Raw genomic sequence first — 19,891 nt, 5'->3', positions numbered from 1 at the left:
CAGGACAGGCAGTGCTCCCTGCTGCCCCCTACCCAGCAAGTTGGCAGGTTGAGAAGCTCTTGTCAGAGAATCTATCCCTACTGTGATCATTTTAAATTTATTTTGTGAATAGGTGATACATGTATATACCAAAAAATCAAAACGGCACTAAAGAGTATTTCAGTGACCATTATGTGGTCCTCCTACCAGGATGACTGGGGCCCCAGCCCTGGGTCCTATGTGCCCTCTCAGAGATACAGTGTCCAGCAGGCATGGGCATTACCCTGCTGCTTTGTCCCAGTTTTAATATTATATCTTCAAGATCAATATTCCCAGTTTTAATATTGTATCTTAGAGATTGTTCCATATGGATACACAGAGTTATGTGATTCTCTGTAACCCTCTGGCAGTACTCCACTGCAGGATACACTGTAATTTATTGGCTGCCTGCTGTGGGTGGACAGTTTTTTTTTTTCTTTTGCTAATCACAATCCTTGGACACATGTTCTGTTACTTTGTGAGCATACTTGCAAGGAAGTTCTGAGACTCCCCCTTTCTTTGGAGCAATTGTAGTGGAGCCAGACGGGAGGGTGGTAAGCTCTGCGAGCCAGGTCCCCAAAGCTGGTGTGGTGGGTCTGGGAGCTTGGAACTGCCCGTCTGGGGCCTCCTTCCTCATCATCCCTGCATCCTCGTGCTACTCCCACAGACCTTGCTTTGGGGAAAGGGTCTAAAACCTTGTAGGAGGACTTAGCTTAAAGGATTCGTTTTTAAACTTTTTTGTTTTTGCATTTAAACCTTTTATGCAAACAAGATTGTCTTATATCCCTTCAAGACCCTGTGCTGTTGGATATCAGTGTCTTGAGAGTGGAGCCCCCCGGCTCCCCCCATGATTACCCCAAGGGCAATCCAGGCAGAGGAGGGGGTGAGGGTAGCCCTACTCTATTCTGCCATCCCAACTCCTGGCATTCTGGCAAGCCTTTCTCTCTTTGCCTGCCCTCCTCTCCCCAGTCAGCAGCCTAAGAATGATAATGGGGGATAACCATGGGGACAGATGGTGACTCCCTCAGCAGGTGCGTGTTACTTGACGTCTACTTTGACATAGTCTCCTTTTTTTTTTTTTAGAGGTTTTTTTGTTTCTTTGCGTTTTTATTAGGGAAGGGGAACAGGACTTTATTGAGGAACAGTGTGTACTTCCAGGACTTTTTTCCAAGTCAAGTTATTGTCCTTTCAGTCTTAGTTGTGGAGGGTGCCGTTCAGCTTCAAGTTGTTGTCCTTTCAGTCTTAGTTGTGGAGGGCGCAGCTCAGCTCCAAGTCCAGTTGCCGTTGCTAGTTGCAGGGGGTGCAGCCCACATTCCCTTGCAGGAGTCAAACCAGCAACCTTGTGGTTGAGAGGACAGGCTCCCACCAACTGGCCATCCGGGAGCTTAGCTGCAGCTCAGCTCAAGGTGCCATGTTCAATCTTAGTTGCAGGGGGCGCTGTCCACCATCCTTGGGGGAGTCGAGGAATTGAACTGGCATCCTTGTGGTTGAGAGCCCACTGGTGGGAATCGAACCGACAGGCCTTTGGAGTTAGGAGCACGGAGCTCCAACCGCCTGAGCCACCGGGCCGGCCCCCGACATCGTCTCCTCTTAAATCTTCACAACTCCAAGGCTTGGGGCCACTATCCCATCTCATAGATGCTCTCAAGGTGCAGAGGGGTTGGCCTACTGGGACCATAATGCCAGCAGCCAGTGGAGCAGATATGGGCTGTCCTCTGGTCATCTCCATTGATGTTGATGCTACTTGGAGACGCTTGCCCCAACCCCTGCCAAGGGGCGACCCAAGGCAGCCAGATTCGGGCCCTTCCTTGAGAATGGCTCCAGCCATCTCTGCCAGAGGCTGAAATAGGCACATTTGCAGGTGGGTCCTAGGACTCCCAATCAGCTGGACTCCAAGTCCCCAGCTTCCTCAAGGCTCTGACCTTGAGGAGAAACCCCAACGCTACAAGTCTCAGAGGGTCTAGAAAAAGTCCAGAGTCAGACATGACTCTAGCTGGGAATTGAGAAAGGAAAGAGCAGGAGGAGCGGCATGGAGAAAGCCAGCCAGCATTTCAACGCCAGACTTCATGAAAGTTCCCCTTTGTGGCTTTTGAGGAGTCGGACCGTCTGGTCCTGTGCTCTGGTTTGCATCAGTCAGCGAGCGTGGAGTGGGTCAATGCTGGCTGCAGGCTCTCTGGTTCCCACCACACCCACCAACCTCGCTCATTCCCTCATGCAGCCAAGTTGGGAGCCTGGACAGTGTCCAGCCATATCCCCTGGGCTCAATCTCTGACACTCTGGGGCCCTTCCCGTTTCTCCTTGCCAAGCCACCCGGCAAAGGCCAAACTGAGGTGACGTGGGTGAAGTGCGCAGCACTCTGGACTCAGACCCTAGCCTGTCCACCCTAAAGGACAATAGGCCTCGGCGAGTGCTCTGGCTGTTATCACTGCTGCCTTATGGCAAAGCGATTAGTGCAAAGCTGTTGGTGGTGATAGGTGTGGCTGGAAGCGGCCCCCACTCAACCCCAGCCTGACCGGGTGCTGGTCCTCTGGGCTGGGGCCCCGAGCCGACCCACCGTCCCCAGGGGGCGCTACGTCCTTACGTCTGCGGCACCAAAGCGAAAGTCGCTCTGGCCACGCGGGGCGCAGTTGCGCGTGGGGTGCTGATCCTTTCTTTAACATTCTGGCCGGGTCCGCCAAGGAGAAGCGCCCCCTGCCCGTCCCTACGCTCACACTGAGCGGCAGCACCAAAACTATAGGGGGTGGGGGGTCTTCTCGGGGCGCACGCCAGGTGGGGGGATCGGGTCTCGGCTTGCCAGACCCAGCCCTGAGGGCTGGCGGGGTGCGCTGGTGTGTGGGGCAGCGGGGGTGCCGGGCGCGCCGGGCCGTCGAGGCAGCGCGGAGGCGGGCACGCCGCGGAGGGCGGGCGGGGGCCGAGCTTATAAAGGCCCGCGGGCGGCGAGGGAGGGAGGGAGCCGCCAAACCGCCGTCCGGCCCTGCTCGGCCTCCGCGAGTTTCCCAGAACCGCGCGCTGAGCTTGCTGGCCGGCAGGGCTGTCCCCGGAGCGGGCGCGGGTCCCGGACCCAGGAGGAGGAGCGCGCGGAGGCGCTCGGGTCCCGGCAGACCGACCAGCCGCGGTGCCTGGCCGCCGCGCGCGGCACGTGCGGCCACCCGCCCTGTGAGCCATGGCGCGCCAGCCCCGGACGCCCCGCGCCGCCCCTTAGTGCCGCGGCTGCCCAGAGACCCTGGGCGGACCCCGCGGGCCCTCCGGGCATGGAGCCGCACGTGCTCGGCGCGGTGCTCTACTGGTTGCTGCTGCCTTTCTCTCTTTTGGCCGGTGAGTGGGGCGGGCGACGTGAGCTCTAAGTTGGGACACGGCTGTGTCCCGCTCCCCAGTTGCCGGCCCCGCCGCGAGCGAGACCGGCCGGGGCGGGTGCCGTGAGCGGGCGGGCGCGGAGATTTCCCAGGACGCGCGGCCCTCGCCGCCCGCATTCCAGAAGCATGAGAGCGCCAGGGAGGCCGGGGTGGCGCGGGCGGCCTCGGCAGGGTCCCCGTCCGAGCGCCGGGCTGGGAGGGCAGCGGCGGGCTGGCGGAGAGGTGGCAACCGGGCGCCCACTGTGCTGGCCGGCGAGCGCCCCTGGAGAGCGCGGCGGGTTTCTCCGTCCGGACGCCGGAGAGCGGGGGGCGGGGGGAGCACTGCGAGGGGATTGTTTACCCCCGTGGACAGGCTGGAAAGCGGGTGAGAGGGGCACGAATCTCTTTTTCTCTTTCGTGTTAAAAAAAAAAAAAAAGCTCAAACTTGCATCATGACTTCCTGACCAGTGTGGGAGAAGGCGGGCTTCCTGCCTGGAGCTGTTTAATCTGGAGCCTTCGGAGCAGAACTAACGTCTGTGCCCTGGGCGCGGCGCCCCCGCTCTTCCCTGCCCGTCCCCACGCTCAGCCGGACTGGGGCAGGCCCATGCTTTGGAAAAAGTAGTTCTGGTTCCAACCTGCCCTTCCCTGTGCTCTGTCTTATTCCGTTCCATCTCTAGTGCTACGGAAAGGAGCTGGGCAACTGGGCCCTGAGTTGGGGGAGGGAACAGCCCCCCAGGAGGCTCTAGCCGGGGTGTCAGAGTGGAGGGTCCCCAGCTCTGGCATGAGTGTTGCCCCTTCCGGAAAGCACATCCTGTGGTTCTGGGTGCTTGTTAGGCCTCCCCCTCTGCACCCTCCCTGCCTCCACTGTGCCCAGGGCAGAGTGCCCAGCAGCTCATTCCACCCTTCACACTGCCCTCAGCTCCCTCCATGTGAGATGGTCTTTACTGGGTGTGAGCGGGGAAAGTAGTCTGATTCAATTAATTCACAGAAACACGGAAAGGTTTTCATTGGGTGCAAAAGTCTGTGTCTTGGGTGGAACTCTGTCAGACCATGGTGGGTGGGGGTGTTTTATTCTGAAAGCCTTTTCAGAGCCTGGTAACTCATCCAGGTAGGCCTCTGCCAACTTCTGTTATAGGTCGGCACAGGCTCCCAGTGGGCCGGGAAGGTGGGGGATCCACAGCAGCCTGCACTTTGGCTCCCAGACAGACTGTGTTTTGATTTGTAGCAGAGAAAGGTGGTAAAACTTGGGAAAATTTTCAAGACAGGAATCAATGAAAACATTGAGGTCGGAGAGGAGGATTTGAGTTGTCCCTTGTGTAGACAGGACAGCCTGGGATGAACATGGGAGAGCACACGGTCTGCTGGCTGTGCACAGTGCCCCTGGAGAACCAGATGGCACGGACAAGCAGAACAGACCCAACAAGAGGTAGCTTGAAGCTGGTGGTAGGGATGGAGGGAGGACAGGTAAGCTTCTCAAAGGGGCAGGTTCACCTGTCCTGCGCACAGTGCAGCTGCAGCCTTCTCAGCCTGGCCTATTGAGATAGGAAATGTATCCGTTAGGCCTGCGGAGGTGGGGGGGTCCTTCCTGAAGGACACGCCCCACCCCCCACATGGTGGACTCTCCTTGCACAGGGTCAACAAACTTTTTCTGTAATGGGCGAGAGAGTAAATATTTTCACATCATGAAATCTTTGGATATTTTTCCAACCATTAAAAAATGTAAAAACCACTCCTAGCTTTGGGCTGTGCCAAAACAAGTGGTGGGGCCAGGTTTGGCCCGATGACTGGAGTATGTTGATCGAGAATTAGGCAGGGGTCCTGGGTTCATTTCTGGGTCTCTGTTGCTCCCCACATGGTGATGGGGGAGAGTTCTCTTGTCCTTGGATGTGGAGGTGGTGCTAGCTCGGGGGTTTTCACCTGGGCCATATTCGAGTCACCGGGGAGCTTGATGACTAATTCCCTGTACTTATTGCTCAGTTTTTCGATAAACCTGAAACTGCCCCCAAAATAAAGTCTATTAATTTTTAGAAAGCCCTGATGCCCAGGCCACACCCCACACTGATTCTGTGCCTGGCTGTAGGGCTTGGGCTCCAGTATTTTTTCCTAAGCTTTTGGGGAGGGTGGTGTCGAGCCAGCCTGGCGGGTGATACCTGAGACTCTTCTCGTCCAGGGCGTGGGCGGCTCCCATCCCTAGGGACCCGCTTGCTGTCCTGCCGATATCAAGGCTGTGCGGCCTGGCTGGAGGTGGAATGTTCACTCTACTGTCTCTGGAGCCCTCCTTTCTTCCAAGCTCTGGCTGGAAACAGCTATTTCTGCAGTGTTTTGGAAGAGAGAGGAAGGTGCTGGGTAAGGCCTTCAGAAGATATTAGTCACCTTGTGTCCTGTGCTGGCTCAGGCAGGGGCTGTGGGGAGGGTTTGAGTCATCCTGGGGTGCCCCACTGCTCCCATGCCACTCCCCGTGCCGTGCAGAATTACTCCCCGAAAAGCCCCGCCCGGCCTCTTCATCATGACAGACTCCCAGACCCCCCCTGTAAAGGGGGGGCCAAGAGGCTGCTCACCTGTTGTCCCTGGAGCTCTAGGGAGTCAGGACCCAAAGCTGGAAGCTTCTAGAGAGATTTCAAGGCAAGACATTTTGTGATTCCCATAGGACAGGCCACACCTCCTGACTCTTGACCTTCCAGGGACAGCCAGAAACAAACGTTGTAGCCAAAAGGGAAGTGGTTAGAAGGCAGTAACTGTATCACTGACTATGGGAAACAGGTAATGGGGCAAAATGGCTTCTTTTGCTGGAGGATGGGGCCTCTCGCCTCACAGGCACACCCACTACACACTGGTCTGTCACCTGCATCAGACTGATTGTCACTGAGAAGTGTTACCATTTAGAATGGGGACACTTCCTCCTTTTCATAGTGTTGTCACCATCACTGTCTCCACACCCCTGTGAGGCAGGCAGGACGTGGTCTGCTCTTTCGGTAATGACAAAACAGAGGCCTGCGCCTCAGGGCCTTACAGCACTCCAGGTCTGAGAATTCAGCATTTGTCCAGTTGCTCCTTGGGGGTGAGACTGTGCTCGGCTCTCAGAGCAGCACAGAGCCTGGGTCTGTCCCGTCCAGAGGCTATGCTCTGTGGTGCCACTAGGAAGGAACGCACCCAGACGGGGTGGCCTTGGAGCTGGAGGTAGGTCGTGCTTTCCTCTGTGACCTTGGGGATGAGACGCTGCCTTGTGCCAGCCCCCAGGAAGACTGAATGAGTCAGCAGGACTGAAGGGTGGGTGTGCATGTGTGTGTTTTGGGGGCGGGGCCAGGGTCTGTCCCGGAGCTGAGAATGGGTCACCTGTGGTCATCTGTAGGCCATCATCGTGCTGGCAGCCAGGGCATGGAGAGCCTGGGGCCCAGCCAGGAAGGGTCCTACAAAGGAAGTGTCGTCTCTGGAGGCAGGAGGAGTGCCCAGTCTCGGATCCTGGCCCCACGAGCTGCTTCCTGGGCGGTGTCTCCCCTGTTCTGACAGGGCACTGAATTTGCTTTCAGTGCTCAAAGTTGGAGAGGAAGGACGGCAGCCCTTCTTGACTCCCTCTACTCTGAGGGCAGGCTCAGGGAATTGCTTTCTGTGACTGGTGGGAGGTGGGGCCAGCCCACCGGAGGGATTAGGGATGTTTTCGATCTTGCCACCACAATCTTCAGGGTCCAGTGTAGCCTCTGGTCCTTAGAAATCCCCTTTTCCTTAGGATTCAACAAATTGTTGGGCTTCTCTTTGTTGTCTATTTTAGAAATATATAGACTTTTTTCTAAAATAAATTTTATCGGGGAATATTGGGGAACAGTGTGTTTGTCCAGGGCCCATCAGTTCCAAGTCGTTGTCTGACCTCTAGTTGTGGAGGGCGCAGCTCAGCTCCAAGTCCAGTTGCCATTTTCAATCTTAGTTGCAGGGGGCACAGCCCACCATCCCATGTGGGAATTGAACCAGCAACCTTGTTGTTGAGAGCTCGCCCTCTAACCAGCTGAGCCATCCAGCCACCCCTCCAGAAGCTCAGCGGCAGCTCGTTGTCTTCAATCTAGTTGTGGATGGGAATCGAACCGGCAATCCCGTTGCCCAGAGCCTGCGCTCCAACCAACTGAGCCATCGGGCTGCCCCATATATAGACTTTTTAAATGTAGATTTTCCCCTTCTGGTTGCCAGTGCAATTTGGTCCTTCCTGGTAGTAAGGACCAAGTGTTCCAGAAGCAGTTGGTAAGGCAGCACGTGTCTGCCAGGCAGGGGACCCTTGTGGAATTCTCGTCTCAAGCTTTTCCTCAAGGGGAGCATGTGGCTGGCAGCCCTGTCCCCAGCTCCCTGTGCCCCTCAGCCTGAGTCTGCTGGAGAGATGGTGGGGTGGGGCAGGATCACCTGCTCTACACCTGAGCTTCGTTGCACTCTTGACCTTTGAATTCTTCTGAGTGTAGCCTATTTTCTGGATGAGGAAATTGAGGGTTGGGGAAGTTCATTCACTCATCCAAGATCACAAAGGTAGGAAGTGAGGAAGCTCGGGATGAGATTTTTTGGGGGGCAGGTGAGTCCCACACCTTGTAGGATATCACCTTGGAGAGACCCTGGGGTGGAAAGTCATGGGGAGGACAGAGGGGGAAAGGAAGCAGAGAGGGGAGCGGAGGGGATAGGACAGATGGGGGAGTCTCCGCTGACTTTGCTGGAGGGGTTTGTTGGCCACAGCAGCCTCTGTCCTGCTTTGAACTTGCCAGGCCCTTACCGCTCTCTCCTGGCCTCAGTTTCCTCACCTGTAAACAAGACAGTAAAAGCTTAATGGCCACTCCCAGGCCTCTGATCTCTTGGTCTCCAAGTCTCTGACGGGAGCCCCCGTACTCCCGGTAGGCCAGGAACCCCAGAGCACTTTTCCACATGTGCCAGCACGCCGGGCCCACGTGCTGGTGTTCAGCAGCCAGGTTGGATCTCCAGGGTGCAGAATGGAAGAAGCCACCCGCCCCGGGGGTCAGTGCACACAGGCAGTACCAGGAAGGGGGAGGTGAGGTGTCCAGGGCTGGCCAAGGGACCGTGGGTGTGTGCAGCCCGGCCCTCGGCCAGCATGCACTATGCCCACCCACACAGATTCCTGTGAGCTCACACAGGACCTTTCCCTGAGTCTTTCCTAGATTTATTCATGCGTTCTATCATCCAGATCTCAAGGGACAGAGCTCTGGGCAGGAGCCAGGGACTTAAGTTCTGGTTCAGGGCCAATGGTGGTGGCCGTGGGAGGGGCTGGGGCTCATCCTTCTCCCTTTCTAACCAGGCTGTGGTTTTCTTGGCTGTAACAAGAGGTCTGGGGTCTCCCAGCTCCTGGCGCTTTGATTCTGTAGGCGCCTTTCCTGTGTTTATTCATACAGTGGTGTGCTTGTCACAGATAGACAAGAAACGCAGTGCAACAAATAAGCCACACGAGATGGAGTACCAAAATACTACCCCGTTTCCCTGAAAAAAGGCCCCAGCCGGACCATCAGCTCTACTGCGTCTTTTGGAGCAAAGATTAATATAAGACCCGGTCTTATTTTAATACAAAATATGTTTAAATAATATAATATATAAGACCGAGTCTTATATTAATCTTTGCTCCAAAAGACGCATTATAGCTGATGGTCCGGCTGGGGCTTATTTTCGGGGAAACACAGTACCATACAGAACAAGGTCCAAGCTGGACACGGGGCTGGACAGGCTGGAGAAAGGTGAGCACCTGGCAAGGCCAGTCTGCTGGAGGGAGAGAAATTGGCAGCCAGGCAGGAGGGCAGCTCAGCTCCAGGGCCCCAGACCAGGGCAGTGCCCCAAGGTCGGGCCCTCTGTCTCTGGAAGGAGCCAAGCGGGTGGCCTGGTAGATGGGGGTGCTGTGGGGGTGCATTTCTTTCTAGGCTCCAATCCCCTGGTGGTAGCCAGGTGGAGGTGGGGCAGGAGAAGGGCTGGGCCAGCGGAGTAGACCCTTGGGACCTGAGACTTGATGCCCCTCCAAGTTTTCGTTTTTTTATATTTAGTTTTAATTACGTAAGTAATGTATGAAGACTTTTAATAAAATAGTGAAATGTTAAATCAGGTAACATGAAGTTTTTGTTTTAACCCTGTAGGTCTGTCTGCCCCTGACGCAGTCTCAGCAGGAGACCTGGCCAGTGCGCTGTGGGCCTCCTGGGACGCTATTTGTTGTTCAGGCCTGTCTGCTTTTTTGTCAGAGCATAAACATCTCTGCCTTGTGTCCTTCCTGCATCCCCATGACCCGGCGGCCTCCCCTCTGTCCTTCCCGGGCAGGCATTCACAGTCACTGCTCCCCGCAACTCGTGGGAGCTGAGGTTCCTCCCAGGCCTTGGGAGTCACAGTGTGTTTTCTAGGGGGTCCACATGGGGCCCGGAGCTTCCTGTTCTATAGATGAGCAGCCGCAGTATGAGACTGGGCAGCGTGGTCGGCCGTAGGGCAGGCCACTCATCAGGGGGAGGTGACAGCTGTCTTGGGAGCACAGTGGGGCAGCATCCAGGCCCAGACCAGCGCCCGGGTGACGCCAGGGCACCCTCAGGCTGACGTGTGTGTCCTCCCACTTCCCTGTAGCCGTCTGGGGGCCTTTGCTCCATGGGGTGGGTCCATTTTTCTGGTGTTTTTTAATAACATAATTATAGGGAGTATTTTTAGGTTCCCTCTAACGGGCCGGGTGTTTACCAGCCTTCTATCTACACACTGTTTTCTCCATAAGTATATATAGCCGAGGCCACTTCTCCTTCCTTGGGTTCAGGCTAAAGAAGGACCGCGGCCACCTCCTGTGGTTTCTTTTGCCAGTGAATGAGTGGCTGAGATGGGCCCAAGCACCAAGGGCTCCTGCAGAGTAGGGGGGTGCTCAATGGCCATGCTTCCATCCCAGGTCCCTGAGCTGCCAGGTGGGGAGGAGCTGGCCCACGCAGAGAGCAGGGAGCAGTGCCCAGGTGTGCCAGCTAGGCCTGTCCCTCCTCCAGCTCTCCTCGCCTCCCCTGCCCTCCCTGTGGATCCTCTGGAGTAAAAAAGAATAAAACTGCCACATAAGTAGATTCCTCAGGCCTGCGGGAGTAGCCAAAGGCCTGTGATTGTGGCCAGGACTGGAAGACAGCCGGAGAGGGCCAGGTGTGGGCTCCCCAGGCAGGAGGCCCCCTGAGGAGCCCCAGGGGCCTCAGGCCTGGGTCTCAGTTTTTCTCACTTCCTGGAACTCCCAGGGCCTGTGACCTGTTGGCTGGGACCCCTATCACACCCCAGCTCCTCCAAGGGGCCTCGCTCCCGTTCTGCCTCTGTGCACGCGTTGCTGTGATCTCCTTCCTGCCCTTCTCCCTCTCTTCTCTCACCACCCTCTCCCATTCACTTGATTTCTGTTTATAGTTAAAACACCACTGAAACAACACATCATTTTAACAACCTGAAAGGAGTTGTTAAAAGGGAAACAAAGTCATCCATCCATTCACTACTCCTAACTGTTTCATCTTTCTTCTTCCTTTCCCAGTAGCCAGGAACACAAAGGACCACCACGACCCAACTCCTATCTGGAGCTCCTGAGCGCCAGGCTTTGTGCTGTTGGTGTGTCTGTCTGTCCTCCTAGGGTGGGGGTTGTGGTCTTATGCTGTTTCACAAAGGAGCAGGTGGCCCACACTTCCCAACATCTGTCTGCAGGCTCGCACGTGCCATGGTGACTTACAGCCCAGGTACAGTTTGGATGCCGTGTGCTAGTCGCCTTTTGGAGTGTGAGGTCACCCTAGCGCACCGGCTCCCCAGCCTCTCCTGAGCTCCTGCCCTCTCTCCATCAGGGGGAGGTGAGCAGTCTGTACCTGCTCTCACTCGGTCTCTTCATCCCTGAAGTCCGGCCGCGCTGCCTCCAGCTGACTGGTCACTCGGGCACAAACCTCTGTGTCATTTCTCTAACTCAGTCACCACTTGTCTCCCCACCCCTCTGCAGTCTCCACCCCTGTGCACTGCCGTAGCAGCCTGGGCTGAGACGCGCGTGGAGGCCTCTCTGCCCTCCCTGCCCCAGGCTTCTGGCTGTGTCCACCACGTGTCCCATGGCCAAGGGGACTTACCGAGATATCTGAGCAGCTACTCCTGCACATAAAGCCCTGAGAGCTGCCCGCTGCCCACCTCGTAAACCCTGCTGCTCAGCCTGGAACATGGCCCGCAATCTTCTAGTCTCCACTCAGAGTGAGTCCCCACCATTCCTGCCTGCTGCTGGTAGCAGCACTCTATAGTGAGCATGCTACTTCTCACAGGTGGGCAGTAGTGACTCCATCTCACAGGTGAGGACAGGGGCCTGGGGGTGATGTCATGGAGGGAGCTGGCCGTTGGCACCAGGTCCACCTGCCCCCAGAACCACGGATCTTAATGTGCCCCTCCTGCCTCCCCGCGGCCCTCAGCCCCTGCACCTCCCACCTGTCAATGTATCGAATGACTCCCCAGTTCCTTCCTCTAGCCGTGCCTTGTCCCCCACAAACACCCAGCTTCTATCTCCCCCCAACACCCCAAGCTCCTTCTCGCTCCGGGGCCCTGCTACCTATTCCCTTCGCCACCATCTTCCTGTGGCTGACCCTGTTCCCCTTCAGACACGGGGGCACTCTGTTGCCTTCTGCCACCTTCATGCACTTGGCAAATACGTTTGAAGAACCTGCTTTAAGCCAGGCTCTGCTGTACGCTTTGGGGGTCCTGGCGCAGTCCCCACTTAGTCCATGCATTGTTATCACGAGCAAGCGCTGAAGTGCCCAGATCCTAAGTGTCCTGTTTGGTGATTTTTGACAGTGGAGTACATCTGTGACACTTCTGCCCCAAGAGCCCCCCTGTCCCCATCTGGTCACTCCCCCTCCCCACACACACAATTCTCTGACTTCTGTCACCCTAGGTTAGTTTTGCCTGTATTTGGGGTTCATGTTTGAGGGACCACCAGGGCCGTGTGCTTCTGTATCCGCTGCCTTTGCTCAGTGCAGAGTTTCTGCAGTTGGTCCAGGCTGTCAGTGGCACCTTCTTTTTTAGTGCTGGTTAGTGGTCCTCTGTTGTACGCGCCACGTTTGTTTATCCATTCTCCTGTTCTGGGTTGGCGATGACCGTGTTTCCCCGAAAATAAGACCTAACCAGAACATAAGCCCTAGCCTGATTTTTCAGGATGACACCCCCTTGAACATAAGCCCTAATGCGTCTTTTGGAGCAAAACTTAATAATAAGACCCAGTCTTATTTTTGGGGCAACACGGTATGAGCAAGGCTGCTAGTTGTGTGTGTCTCTGTGGACACATACTTGAATTTCATTCACTCCTACACACCTGGGCGTGGGGTTGGCGGTTTCTCCAGGTTACGTTGTTTCCATTCCCTCACAGGGGGAGGATTCCAGGGCTCACACCCTCACCAGCTTGTGGTGCTGTGGCCTCTGATGTTAGCCAGTTTGTGGTTGTGAAATGGTATCTAACCGTGTCACCCTGATGTTAATCGCCTTTGATATCTTCTGTGACGAGTCTCAAAGTCTTCCACCCACTTTTAAAAATTGGTTTTCGTTTTCTGTTTCTGACTTGTGGGGGTTCTTTATGCATTCAGGTTTTAGGTCTTTATCAACTATGTGCACTGCAAATGTTTTCCCCTCCGGTGGCTTGGCGATTCTAATCATTTTCTGAATGGTGTCTTTTTTAAGAGTAGGTATTTTCATTAGAAATTCCGTTAGTAGCTAGTGATGTGCTCTGTGTAAATGGCCAGCTTCCCGCCAGAACATTGTAAGGGCGGCTGTGGCTGGGCGCCTGGCACTCGGGATCTGTCTCAGTTTTTCCTGATAGGTGGGCCTGGCCCCTCAGGCTGGCTGGTCTCCTTCTGTGCTTCCTGCCTCCGCCTTTGCCCTCTACTCGCCCCCTAACTCTCATCTCCCAGGTCCCCCCCCAGGGCCTGTGTCCTGCTATCTGCAGGGACTGTCCCTTGCTCACCTGCTCTTGTCCTGGATTTCCTGGGCATGGCTGGGACGCGCTCTGTCGTCTTCAGCATGGCCTCCTCCCCCTGAGCGACCTGTTGGATGAAGTGGGTTCCTTTCCCACCAGGCCCAGGAACGCAGTAGCCATCTTTGTGTGCTGCCTGCTTTTCCTTCTGACCTTTTCCCCTCAAAATAAACTCCTGGAGTTGGACCACTGAGTCCAAGGACAGCACAGTTTCAGGGCCTGCGGATGCTGTGCCCAGGTGCTTGGCGAGTGCAGCACGGCTTGGTCCCGGGTGGCCTGTCTTGTTTGATTCTCCAGGGAGTTTCTGTGCGGCCCTAGTGCTTTCCTGCATCTCCCCAGCAGATGAGCTGCCTGTGAGTTCTCCGTTCCTCTCTTTGTCCAGAATGACTGCTCCTCCCCGGGGTCAGTACTGCGTCTCCTGCCAGCCCTGTGCGGGAGGGCTGAGGACTTGTGATGAAGTGGCCCCTGTTGAGGAGGCAGTGCTGCCAACACGTCCTGGCCAGGACCCAGCTGCACAGCATATACTCACGCCTGTTTCTTCTCCACTTTGTGTGGAGAAGCACCAACCCGCTTCCCGGAGACCAGTATCCGGGCGGGCTTTTCTCCACCCCGAGCCATTCTGCTGTCAGTGGTGGTACCTCTATTCCCCTGGGGCAGGCTCTTGTCCTTCTGATGTTGTTAGGGCACTGTCAGGGCCTCATCCTCAGGTGGGAGGGGGACGTAGGCAGAGGCTGTGACAAGTGGCACTGCTTGATGCTGTGCCCTCTGAGGCTCACACCAACCTCATCAGCTCCCGAGCCTGGGGCCACTTCCTGTCTCACTGCAGGAGCCACATCCCAGACCTTAACAGTGGGTGCAGACCTTCTCAGCCGTGGGGAGGTGGCCAGGCTGGCCCCCAACATCCAAAGATCAGGAGTGGGCGCTTGCCGGTGCTGGAGGGGGGCTGGGTGATTCAGGGACGGTGGCTTGAAGCCCAGGGGTGGTGGCCACCCCATTTGTTCAGGAACTGACTGTGTGATTCAGCATCTGAGCTTGTTTGCTCTGTGACCGTGGCAACAACCTCTCCTGCCTCAGTTTCCTCATCCTGGCAAATGGGCACATATTTGACCTCATGAGAATGAGATTAACATAGAAACAAAGTATGGAGCATTGTCTGCCTGGAGGTTGTCCTACATGGGGTCCTGGATGCTGGAGGATGGGTGATGAACTTAGGGTCCCGCTGTCCATGTGTTTTCTGCCTAAGGAAGCTGGAGCGATACCGGGCTCTCTTCTTCTTCCCATGGAGGCAGTGCCCACCTGCCATCCCACTGTTCTGTTTGGCCTGTCAGACTCTTGCCCTTGGAGTCTGGGGAAGCCCTGGGTGGCTTTGCACCCCAGTGTTGCAGGTGGAGACACTCCAGTGGGGGCGGGAGTAGGGGGGCCCTATCTCAGTCCTTCCCCAGAATGAAGCCAGACTTATACTGAGTAAACAAAACCCAGGGTTGGGGAAGGCCACACACAAGGAGTTTGCTCCACTCACCAGACGTCTGGCTTCCTGCCTGACCTCCACCCCCCACCCCTTTTCTTGGAGCAAGGCCCCTATTCTCCTTCCCTTTCTCCTCCCTTGCTTCCGACTGGGTGGGCAAACCTCATGTCCCGTGGTTTCCCATTTGGGGGACCCCGCTTAGCTTTCCACTGTTGAACCACCATGTTGTCCCACTCGCCCCCTCCTGTCCTCCTCAGCTCCCTGTCCTGGAGAGCAAGGGAGGAAGTCTGGACGCCAAGAGTTACTTACAAGGACCAGAGGGGAACGTACTCCTCTGGAGGCCCACTCTGAATCGAGGAGACCCAACTGGGAGGCGACCCCCTGACCCTCCAGGACTGGAGGCGTAGGAGGCAGATGCAGGAGTGATTAATCGCTGTCTCCAGAGGAGGCTTGAGAAGCTTCTGGGCTGGACAGGCTGCATCACATTCCAGAGCCTGAGAGAGACACTTCCAGGCATCCCCAGAGGCCAGGAGCCTGTGCATGCATTTGTGTCTTTAGGAGGCGTTGCCTGCATGCCAGCCCTGTGCGGGAGGGCTGAAGGCTTTTGAGATGAAGTGGCTTCTGTTGAGGGGGCAGTGCTGCCAACGCATCCTGACCAGGACAGCCTCAGAAGCTCAGGCTTTGCACAGGGTGGCTTTAAAGACATGGGTCGGAGCTGCCGAAGGTCAGCCCTCAGAGGAGGCGGAAGTGGCAGGGCGTGGGAGCCATCTCATGGGGGAAAGAAGCCTGGCGCTGTTGTTTCTTTTTTACCCTTCTGCCAGACTGGGGCTCGCTTCTCGCAAACCCAGGCCTACCTGGGGATCAGCGGCCTGGTGGTGTAAACGCAGCCTCTCGGATACTCACGTCCTTGCATCTGTCCGTCGATGGGTTACTTGTAACTTGAGACTGGTTTCCTACAGATTTTCAGTGGTAGCTTCTGCTGGTGGCTGGGCTGCAGAAACCCACGTGGTTATCCTAGGCACCAGGCAATCGGTGTGCCACTGGCTTCCTCATTTGCCACCGTGCAGAGGGCCCAGATTGCTGCCACTTTTTCCCAGCTCTGACCATGGACATGAGATGTCAGCCCGTGGTGACAGAGATGCTGGACGGACCCCAAGGTCTCGTAGCAGGATGGTGATGCAGGTGGCTGTGTGGGGACTCAGGTCTCCAGCCAGGATGGCCTCAGAGCATTGAGTGTTTGGTTGTAGTCACTGCCTCTGGATCCTGGCTCTGCCCCTGCTTGCTCTCTGCGTAGGTGGAGACCCACTGCGGAAGCTTTGGGACCTCAGCTGGCCCAGATGTCCATCTCATCCTAAACACTATGAGGGAGGAAGAAACTTTCCTTTACCTTCCGAGGTTCTTTCAGCTGATCTAATAATTAAATCGACATGAGGCAGATAACGAGATAACGAGAAAATAACCAAATTTAATTACTTACGTACACGTGGGAACCCCACGTATGTGAGCTAGTTAGGGACTCCAAATACATGAGAGGTTCAAAGATAGAAAGGGAAAATGAGGTGCATATGACATTCTGAGCTAGGGATGAGGTAAGCCACTTTGGGGCTTCAGAGGGGAAGAAGGTCATTGCAAGATGATAAAAAGAGCAGATGGTCAGTAATTAGAAGTTTATTCTGTCCGACAGTTCAAACAGTTTGCCTCTGATAATATATTATGGGCAAAGCCCCTACTTTAAATTCTTCTAAGTAGTTAAGGGAGGACAGAAGTTTCTCTTGAGCCTGCAGGGTCTCACTTGCCTTTAGCTCAAAATAATCTACATATCACTGAGGCACATTTTGAGGTGACTCATTCTAAACCTCTACCATGGTCACTGGGGCACTCCAGGGAACAGCCTTGTTGGGTTTCAGGCTCGAGTGAGCAGTGAGGGTCTCAGAACCAGTGGTTTAAGAGGCCACATGCCTCCTTCTGTCTGCTGGGGAGGTGGGTGCCCTCAGAACAGAGGCAGTAGGATGGAAAAGCTCCCAGTCCAAGCTTCTTTTCCTTTCCTCCTCCCGCCTGGAGCTGGCCAGTCAGACTTGGCTCCAAGTCCTCCCTCTGCTGCTGGGTACCCTGAGGCAAATCACTCAGCCTCTCTGAGCCTTGAACTCTTCACCCATAAAAGTGGAACGTAACTACCTGCTATGCTGCAGGCAGGCCTTCCAGAGCAGAGCCGGGGGCAGGGGGCCCAGCACCCTTCCATCTGTGGGGTCTCTCAGGGGCCCAGTTGTTTTCATCTCCACTTGTAATATTAGCGCCGGCCCTGCTTGGTCTCCTGGTCCTGGGGACAGCCCTCCAGGTGCCATGGGTGGAAGTACCTTGCTAAGTCCACCTGAGTGAGAGGTGGGGCTGGTGCTGCCTTTCCCACACCCTCCCTGCCTTGGCTGCCCGTGCAATGACCAGCCTCTTAGTCACCCATCTCTCAGGGCCAGTAGGGCTGCATCCCATGTCATCACGAAGCCTACCCAGGACGCAGCTGCATGCCACGCACTTTAACCAAAGAGCTCTTCATCGGAGCGCTTGGGCATGTCAGTGGCCTCACCCGTGAGGAATCTGAGGCACAGAGTTGTCTGGCAGCTTGGTGACATCCCGCCGCCAAGGCGGGAGCTGGCAGGATGACGGCACCCAGGTTTAGGCCTGCTCAGGCAAGAACAGTGGAGTCTGCTAGGTCATCCCACAGGACAGCGGCAAAGGCACTGCGTGGCCAACTTTGTGGGCTGCCGAAGGAGGGTCTTCCCCAGCCCAGGCAGGAAGGGAGTGGTCCAGGCAAGCTCACCCCTGCCCATGGCCTGGAGCCCTGCTCGGGATGGTGGGTACCGCACTGACACTTTTCCCAGCTCCTTAGAGTGGTGGCAGTGGGGGGACGTGCTTTTCAAGCCCTCCTTGAGGAAGGACACCTGGCTCCACACCCTGGGAACCATCACCAGCCTTGGCTGAGAAGCTCTAGGGCAAAGGACGTGGCCTCACCAGGCAGCTCCCTGCTCCTGGGACTGGGGTGGGTATTGACTAATGGAAAGAACAAGATGGGGGTGTTCTGTGCAGGCCCCTGGGGCCCCTCTGCCATCAGTGGGTCCCTGGCAGACGCTCTCCTCAGCTTCTCACCATGTCAGCCATTGAGTTTTCTTGTGGCCTCTTGGGGCAGCCGCTGAGTTAGCCATGTTGTAGAGACAAAGGTCACAGCTTAAAGAGATGAAGTAAGTTCCAAGTCCCACAGCTGGAAAGGATGGGAGCCAGAAGTCAGCTCTGGGCTGGACAGAGGAGGGCGGGTGTGTGGTTGGTATCAGGGCACAGAGGACCAGGGAACGCTTCACTGGGAACAGTGTCAGGCTGTCCCCGTGGGCTGCCTTTGCCCACAGGTTCCCTCTCAGGCTCCACAGGACCCGTTCCGACCGAGATTATGAGGATGGAATTGTCACATTTGGCTGACAGAGTGGGGAGAGGGGGAACCCCAGGCAGTGGGGATGGTGTCAGTGAGTGTGTATGCTTGTGGTGGGAGGTGGCCTTAGCCTCGGGAACCTCTCCAAGTGAAAGGACAACCTGGGGAGGCATTAGGAGCGGGTTTCTGCAGGCCCACTGGGTGCTGAGTGAGCGCTGAGTGGGTGCTGAGGTGATGCCAGGCCCTTCTGCTCTCTGGCACTCACTGGTTTCCTGCCATCAGCTGCAGCAGCTGGAGGAGGTACACAGAAACCATGTGTCCTGTCATGTGTTAGCGGGGACCCTGGGGAACACAGTGCAGCCAGGCCTGGGGGCAGGGGCCGGCCACTTTCGGCCTTTCCTTTCATATTGACTGGAGTCTGCAAATTCCCAAAGGCTAGGCCCTGGCCTGCAGGAAGGGTGTCCGTGGTCAGGGTGCAGTGGTGGGAAGGTGGGTGTGAGGCCTGACTCCAGTCCCAGGGCTCCCAGGCTTTGGGCAGGTGGTCGGCATTTCTGAGAGCAGCCCTTGGCCATCAGGCTCAAGCACAGGCCCGGCCCCAGGTGGGGGACAGCAAGCACTCTTCATGTTAACAAACAACACATACTGTAGCAGTAAGAAGCAACTGTAATAACCAACATGCCTACAGCTCCATACAGGGCATCGCACTTGGCACCTCGGAGGTGGATGGGGTTGGTGTCCCATATCACAGGAAAGGGAACTGAGGCTCAGAGAGGCCACACAGCCCACAGACATGGGGCCAGGCCTCCAGCCGAAGCTATTCTGACTCCAAAGCCTGAGTCTTGCAGCCACTAGGCCACCAGGCCCAGAAGTAGGTCCTCAAGTCTCGTGGCATCTTTGGAGCTTTCTTACCTGCCACTGGGGGCAGCAGATTCAAGGTGACGGGAGCAGGGTTCAGCTGAGATTGGGGTGTGAGGATGAGAGCCTGCCTGCTCCTCGCTGCTGAGAAGGGGCCATCAATCACCTACCTCCCCGGAGTGGGGGATGGGGGCATGAAGGCTCTGAGCCCGAATGGAGCTGGCAGGGGAGGGTGGCTGGCTCTGCCACACTGGACCATGGGAGCCCTCCCGCCTCTTGGGGCCCGTACATCATGGCCTCTTGGGACCCCGAGGATGTCTGCTGCTTGCTCTGCTGTTAGGAATTAGATTAGTTTTCCATAAAAACAGGATGTAGTGGGTGATACGGCTGTGTTAGTCTTTTCTCTCACTCCGCTTTTTCCAGGAACTGAATGTATAGCTTTAGCCAGGACTGCCCTGTCCCCACCCGCTACCTCCCCCAGGGTGCAGGAAATGTCCGTCTCTGCTCTTAAGTGGCGGCTTAATCGACTCCTCTCATCTGGGGAGCTTGTTTCAACACCAGCGGCCAGTACGCCAATGGTGGTGTGGTCTGAGGGCCAGGAAGGGTGTAGGGAGGAGGGGCTGCAGGGCCCACCAGGCAGCACTGAGAGGACCACTGTGCCACCAGCCACGCGGGGCTGGACTGAACCTTGGGGATGGCCTGTGGTAGCTAGCAGGCACTTTGGCCCCTCCCCCATGACAGCACAGAACTTCAGGGGTTTGTGTGTCCCACTTTGTAAGCCTCTGATTGGGGGTCATTGAATTAAGGACGTGGTAGAGAGCTACGCAGGGGCCGGGGGCGTGCATGGCCCGTGCATGTGAGGATGGGGTTTGCTT

General features: G+C 56.4%; 1 protein-coding gene across 3 annotated transcripts in view; it reads left to right on the top strand.

Moving 5' to 3' along the window:
- The first annotated feature begins 2,979 nt into the window (after nt 1–2,979).
- Nucleotides 2,980–19,891, top strand: part of PIEZO1 (piezo type mechanosensitive ion channel component 1) — a 64,719-nt gene continuing 47,807 nt past the window's right edge. For all 3 annotated transcript variants that reach the window (XM_033129522.1, XM_033129523.1, XM_033129521.1), the window contains exon 1: nt 2,980–3,333. In XM_033129522.1, the coding sequence (XP_032985413.1) occupies nt 3,270–3,333 (64 nt within the window). In that variant the 5' untranslated portion in view covers nt 2,980–3,269. The remainder of the gene's footprint in view (nt 3,334–19,891) is intronic.

This window comes from Rhinolophus ferrumequinum, chromosome 15 (genome assembly GCF_004115265.2).
Source record: "Rhinolophus ferrumequinum isolate MPI-CBG mRhiFer1 chromosome 15, mRhiFer1_v1.p, whole genome shotgun sequence".
NCBI classification, from domain to species: Eukaryota; Metazoa; Chordata; class Mammalia; order Chiroptera; family Rhinolophidae; genus Rhinolophus; species Rhinolophus ferrumequinum.
Note: the sequence above shows the minus strand (reverse complement) of the source record. Positions and strands in the feature narration are given on the sequence as shown.